Genomic DNA, 7,279 nt, shown 5'->3' with positions numbered 1-7,279 from the left:
TTCAACCATGGGACACAAGAAGGCCGAGAGCTCGTGCGAGTGCCAAACCGGATTGTTGGCCCAGTTATCGGCCCAAGATTAGCCCTTCTGTGAATCTGTGGTTATTTCGTTGTTTAGTGCAAAATGCTTCCATAGGCACCATCATTCGCAGTTAGACAGACAACTCTTTGATCAAAGGTCGACAGGTAGGCCTTGGTGGCAACAGAAGGATAGGAAGGTGGACAAGAGAACACAGTTTCACATGGCTCGAGTAATACGGAGTACTGTAGTTGGTAATAACGAGAAAAGGCACCAATTATCACTACCTAGTAGAAACGTGGAAAATAAGTAGTGGAAGGCAGAGAAAAACAGTAGCAGTTTGTCTACAAGATTATGTTCGATCTTTGGTTTGTAATGTCAGAATATGATACTAGTTAGTGATTTTTGTCCTCTCTTTTTCTTAGGAGAGACTTTTCTCAAAAAAAAAACAAAAATATTAGGGAATAACTCAATATCAAATAAATAGAAATAGAAAGGGTGAGGCTTCGAATCCAAACTGACTAGCCCACTATTTTGTGGAGCTAGCCAGAAAATCAAATCCCTGGACGTTTCTCGAGATTTGGTTCCTGATTTTGTATCCTGAAAATAAATCCAATGCTACTTTGACAGTTCACATTGACGAGCAAAATGGGCGTACTCATTTTTAAAACTAGTGATTACTACCTTCTTGGGTTTACATAACAATTTTATCTTTGTATCTTGCGACATCAGATTCAGTTCTCCTAGACATTTTCACATCAACGAGCGTAGTGTTCTGATGAAGTGTAATCTGAAGATAAAATCAGGCTCACTGTATCAAATAATGCAACATCTTCTTCTCGCACGCTGTTGAGGTAGAAAAGTTAAGATGGGCCTACGAAACAAATAGTAAGTTAGCAATGAGAACACCACTGATCACAGAACTGTTGCATAAAAGGTCAAATGGTCGGCACTATGCTGGTATCCTTTCAAAGTTTCATCCTTTCTGTTCCACATGGCTTAAATCAGGATCTAAACTGGTCCCAAAGAGACCAGCTGGTAAGAAAGGATGTGGCAGGCAGTAGTAGCAGTCCAATTAACAGGAGGATATGCTATGCATGCAGATCGAGTAGTAATTCTGACAAGTGAGTGTGCCTGCCACTCGCATGTCTCACAGTCTCAGTTCATCTTTGTTCTTCTATCTGTTACTCTGTTAGGCTGGGATTCAGAAATCCTGCTCATGTATACAGGAAATTCAGGCCTTGTATATAGTTCTGTTAATTAATCTGTGTCCTTCCATTCATGATCCAGATTTCCAGTACGAGGCTACGAACATTAGCTTGGGGTCAATAAGATTACCAAATCTTGTTCGTTTGTTTTTTAGTCGATCCACTAGGCTGGTCAAGATTCTTGCAACAATAGCTTTGGAGGTGACTAGGTGAGGCCATCACTGGTAACATCACTCTACTTGAAGTAGGATTGGCCTCCTTTTTTGAGAGGTCCTGAAAGAAGTCAAGGTCTACTGGTCTTTGACCATACTCCAGCTTGTAATTAAAATTTTACAAATACTTTGCAGGATTTGATTTATTTCCTCTTCTTTGTTTCTTTTGAAATTTTTGGACGACAAAGGAGCAGCAGCCAATGCACAGTGTCCCGATCGAGCTGCAGGCCCGCCATGGGTGAATCCGAATGATTAGGCCACCATAAATACGGCGTCCTGGCGTCCGCATGACAACGGCGCCGACGACGTACGCCGCCGTAAATTCAGAGGCGGCCGTGTCGGCACATCGTTACTGCCCCTCACGCCGGACGCCCCTACCCCCTTATACGTTATACCGTGCCGTGAAACTCTTTATCACGCACGATGCGCCGCATGCCGCGCCCGGCTTGACGCCTTGATTGTGGCATGGCACGTACGCGACGCGCGTGCATGGGATCGACGAAATTCTCGCTAGCTAGCTCGTTCGCCATGGCTAAGCTCATCTGCTCGCTGTCGCGTTGCCTAAGCCTCCTTTAATTTCCTCGTCCTTTTGCTGGTTCTTGGCAGGTTGCCGCTACTCAGTAGGATCACTGGTTCACTGGATCAGCGCATCATCCACGGACGTCGACGCGCGAGATCGGCGCCGTCTCTACTCATCACGAGTCGCTTTGAAGCCACTCGTTTGCAGAAGCAAACAATTTCGCGCAGCAATCATTCCCGCGACAAGAACCAACGCCCGAGTGGGAGGAGAGAAACCTGTGCAGACTTGCAGAGCATAATTGTCAGTTGTCACCAAGGACCGAATCATTGCCTCCTTGCTCGACCGATCCCGATCGAACCTCCCGTAGATTTTGTCATGGGGCCGTGGCAACCAACGGGTTTACACGTACACACCATCCCGGCGACAACCAACCACATATCCACGGCACCCAACACGTACAGATGGAAGATTGCAGAGAGGAGCGCACACACAAAAAGGAAGCAAAAGCTAGCGGATCTAGGAGCCGAAGTTTCTAGTACTCGGCCACGGCGTGATTCCGGTAGTAAGCCGGTTGCATTGCAACAGCCAACAGACATGTATCCTCTTCAGGTCTATTCCATGTCGATGCCTTTCGATACACATGCAAGTACTGTGCGCACAGGATGTTGTAAACGGCAATGAGGCAAAGGTACGCAGTAGCAAACGAGTTACAGTTAAGCAGCTCCCTTTTCTGAATTTTTTTAGCTGGGAAAAAGGTACTACTATTACTGTATTCACACCTAAAAGCTAAAAAAAAAAAGTGATGGTGATGGAACGGGAAATACGACGAGATGAAGAGTGACACATGTTTGGGGTGACGCTGCTGGTTCTAGGGAGCGACTGCCCGCCGTCGGATGTGCGGGAGGAGATCGGACGGTCGGGAAAAAACCCTAAAGGCCTAGGGAAAAACGGAAAGCTAAAATCCTCCTAAAACTCTCTTGGGTCGACGAAGATGGAGCGGCCCGGCGGCGCCTTGGTCCAGTCGCCGAGCGGGCCGTGGTTGTAGCCGTCGGCGAGACGCTTGATGCACCAGAGGTCCTCGGCGCCGAGGCGCGCCCAGTGCGGCACGCCGGCGCGGACGGGCTCGCAGGCGGAGACCTCTGTGGCGACCACGCCGCAGCCGCCCTTGCGGGCCATGTTGTGGGCGTGGCGGCACAGCGCGCGGACGAGCCGCGGGGAGGCCGGACCGGCGCCGCCGACGCCGTAGAGGAAGTAGAGGCCGAAGGGCGCGAAGAGGTTCGGGATGGACGGGATCTTGAGCCACGGCGCCGCGCGGTCCACCAGCCGCGTCGCGACCGCTGCGGCGCGCATCAGGCGCGGGGCGCCCCGCACCTCGAGGCGGAAGGCGTCCATGCAGTTCCACACGCTCATCACTGCCCACGACGCCGGTGGCGCGTCCATGAACGCCTCGACGCTCTCCCACCGCGTCCCGGCCGGCACGGCCAGGAACGTCCCGAGCGAGAGCTCCTTGGACAGCACGGCGTCGATGTCGGCGGGGAAGAACTCGACGGCGGCGAAGTGCCACCGGTACAGCAGCTCGGCCTCGCGCGGCTCGAGCTTCCTGATGGCGGCGTTGCGCGAGGGCTGGAGCGCGTGGCCGAACACCGGGTGCACGAGCACCGACGGCGTCCGGAACTTGGAGTAGCCGCAGCGGCCGGTGAAGAGGCGCACCGACGCCTCGTTGTCCTGCTCCGTCGCCATGTACGAGTACTCCGCCCCGCTCTGCCGGAACCACTCCTCCATCCTGCCCACCAGCTTCTTCCCCACCCCCTTCCTCCTGCAAGATTACACCACAACGTTAACAACATCTCTCGATCAATTTCTCGTCCTCATTAAAGCAAACTAAAGTACGCAAACTGGCAATGCCCCCATCCACTTGACAGTTGGACGCTTCTTGATTGGGCTTTGTAGTATATGACAACTGTACAACAAGTGTTTGTATGTATGTATGTATGTATGTATGTACATACCGGTAACGAGGCGAGACGCGAAGGCCGAGGATGTAGGCGACCTTGGAGTAGATGGGGTCCTTGCCGGCCTGGACGCTGCCGCCGGAGACGACGGTCTTGACGCAACCGCGGATGAGGCCGATGATCTCCCTGCCATTGCCGCCGCCGCCGCCGCCGCCGTTCGCTGTCTCCGCTACCTTTTCGCACAAAACAAAAACAGTTATCAGTTCCGGAAGCCTTGCCTGACCCCACGCCAAAACGGAACGGAATCGAAAGACCGGGAAAAAAAAAATCGATGGCTTTCCTCCTCATCACGACCGCACAAAGGGTGAGAAAAGAAAGAGAGAAGTGGACATGTGGGCGTACCAGCATGAGGTAGGCCGGCGAGTTGCGAATGCGGCAGAGCGGGTCGCCGAGGAGATCCGTGAACAGGCACATCTTGGCTTCGCCGCCGCCGGAGGAGCCCACCTCGCACTCCAGCTCCACCTCCTCGACGGCGGCGCGGTCCCGGTCCTCCCTATACTCACGCACCTCCACCACCTCCATCTCTCTCGCTCCCTCAAACGTCGTCGGCACAGGCACAACCATGTATATATGCCCGGTGATTGGCACAGAGTAGATGCAAGGCGCAACGGATGTGGGGAGAGGGGAGTAGGGAGAGTATGAATCACGTGAGCAGGAGAGGCCAAGTAGAGGCGAGGAGTGTTCTTGTGATGCGTGCAATTACTCTCCCCGACACCGAACACACACACGCGAACCCTTATCAAACCGAGAGCGCTCCGCTCAGCCGTCCGCTACTCCGCGCGCTCCCAACGCGATTCCGGACGAATTCCTCACTGCAGTAACTACGTGCTACTACTAGCTGCCATATATGTTGCTCGACGAGCTAGCTAACGCCGCCGCCGCCGCCTGCTCTGCACACAAGGGGTCGCGACGAGGATAACTACTGTCTACAGCTGCTACTTCTTTAAATTCTGGAAAAGAAACAGCTTGGGTAATAAAGGCTGTGGCGGCCGGAGCGCGCGATTGATCCGTTGGCTCAATTCGCAACGAGCTAGGATCGGAACGAAGAGCAGCAGCTAACTAGGATCAGAGCGCACACTACAGGCCGGGTGATGACAACTGATATAGGAGGAGATGATGATTCCACTGCTCAGATGGATGTGGGTGGTGGTGTAGCCAGCGAGTATGATCTGCCACAAAGTGAGGGGCTAAGCTAGCTACCTGCTGTGTGTGGGAGGGCTAGCAATGGCTGCTGCGCTATTTATACCTGAATTTTTTCACCCTACACTTGGCGGGGCCACAGAGGAAAAGGGTTGCTGGTCCCATCTCTGGTTTCGGTTGCGCCATGGGATTTTCTTGTGTTTTGTTGCTCTCAGGAACAATGTTCTTCGTCTGTTTTCATCGTCGATCCGTGCTCACAAAACCACAGGACAACGGGAAAGCGTACGTTTAAACAGAAGAATGCTAAAATGTTAGTATAGTGGTTCAAATATCTCTACGTAAAAATATAATGATGCGAAAATGTTGCTATGGTGGTTTAAATATCTCTACGTAAAATTAATAACGCTAAAATATTGGTATGGCGGTTTAAATATATCTATGTAAAAATGGCGCCAAATATTATTGTACGGCAAGCAATGAAATTGAACCACCACATGTTATTAACTACGCGACAAATAGCCAAATATTATTGTGGCAAGTAGTGCCGTCGAACCGCTATATGCCGTTCACTACACGACAAACACCTGGGAGTTGAATTGAATGTCATTTAATATTTCTATGTGACATGTAATGGAGTCGAACTATCATTTACTACTATTGTTTTATCGTTATACGACATACTTTTACTACCTCCTAATATTAGGCCCTATTTAGATCCCACCCCAAAATTTTTCACCAGGTCACATCGAACGTTTGAACACTTGCATGAAGTATTAAATATATGCTAAAAATAACTAATTGAACATATTGCGACTAATTTGCGAGACGAATCTTTCAAGCATAATTGCTCGATGATTTGACAATGTGGTGTTACATTAAACATTTACTAATGATGAATTAATTAGGCTTAATAAATTAGTCTTGTGGTTTACTGACAGATTTTGTAATTATTTTTTTATTAGTGCCCGAACACCCCATGTGACACCCTATATAATACCCGATGTGACACGCTAAAACTTTACACCCCTGAATCTAAACACTCCCTTAGTGAGGACTTACATAATGGATTGGTAGAACTAGCTAGCTGATGATCATAATCATTTTGTTAACTGATTTCTCTTATGAAAAAGGATATCTTTTTCACGAACGCGTAAAAGGATTGCACGTCAATATATTAGGAAAAAAAAATCCAAAATAGACTTTTGGATTGGTCCATCATATCGTTTTATCCCCTCTGAAAACGATTGTTTTTTTCCCCAGTTTACTTTGGTTTTGGGAGAGCTTATCTGTTACGAGGATAGAAAAGTTATCAGTTTTCTAGAGAGGATCTTTATCCGCGAAGGTGAGCTGATATAATGGGTTTTGTTTTAGTTTCGCTGAAACATGCCAAACTTTGTTTGGTATTATATGCTTACATGGCATAGTTAGACATAACAATATATGCAATGTCTATGCTACTTTATCAGTGTCAAATTGAAAAAACCACGATACAAATTCACTGTATGGTATAGACACATACTCCTTCCGTTTAGGTGGTGGTTGAATGTACTGAAGATAAAAATTAAGTTTTTCACGCAAAACGAGGTGGTAATAACTTGTGATTAATTGAGTTTTGATTAGAGCAATGCTACACGTACTAAATTTTTCTTACTAAACTTTTACTAACAATCATCTCAACCGTTTGATTTAAGTAGATGGAAGTTACAACAAATCTAGATGCACTCATAGCATGACACATCAATGTTAGTAAGAATTTAGTAAGAAAAAGTTAGTACGTATAGCCTTTTCCTTTTGATTATTATAAACTTGAAAAATGGATTAATCTGATATTTTAGAACAACTTTCATATAGAAAGTTTTAGCACGAAACACACCGTTTTGCAGTTTGAAAAGCGTGCCACGAGTATCCAAAAGTTAATATTATAAGATGTTTTGTTTTTTTCTATGCAAACTTCTTTGAGTTTAACCAATGCAAGTTTATCGGAAAAAATATAGTATTGTTTCCACGCGAACAAACATATTATCAAAATATATTTAATGTATGTCAGATTTAATGAAACTAGTTTAATGTTGTAGATGTTGCAAACTTAAAAATATTTGACCAGAAAAAAATTAAAGCGACTTATAATATGAAACGATAGATTATTTGTTTTACTCGTGAGTTAATGTA

At 47.4% G+C, this 7,279-nt stretch overlaps 1 protein-coding gene across 1 annotated transcript; it reads right to left on the bottom strand.

Moving 5' to 3' along the window:
* Positions 1 to 2,665: 2,665 nt before the first annotated feature.
* LOC127765616 (probable N-acetyltransferase HLS1) lies at positions 2,666 to 5,162 on the bottom strand. Its single transcript, XM_052290560.1, has 3 exons — positions 4,313 to 5,162; positions 3,968 to 4,143; positions 2,666 to 3,774 (listed from the first exon to the last, which is right to left on the bottom strand). The coding sequence occupies exons 1-3, from the start codon at positions 4,532 to 4,534 to the stop codon at positions 2,925 to 2,927; spliced, it is 1,248 nt and encodes a 415-aa protein (XP_052146520.1). The 5' UTR covers positions 4,535 to 5,162; the 3' UTR covers positions 2,666 to 2,924.
* Between the last annotated feature and the right edge of the window lie 2,117 nt (positions 5,163 to 7,279).

Source organism: Oryza glaberrima, chromosome 3, assembly GCF_000147395.1.
Source record: "Oryza glaberrima chromosome 3, OglaRS2, whole genome shotgun sequence".
Taxonomy (NCBI): domain Eukaryota; kingdom Viridiplantae; phylum Streptophyta; class Magnoliopsida; order Poales; family Poaceae; genus Oryza; species Oryza glaberrima.
The sequence above is the reverse complement of the archived record's forward strand: the minus strand, read 5'-3'. Positions and strand labels throughout refer to the sequence as shown.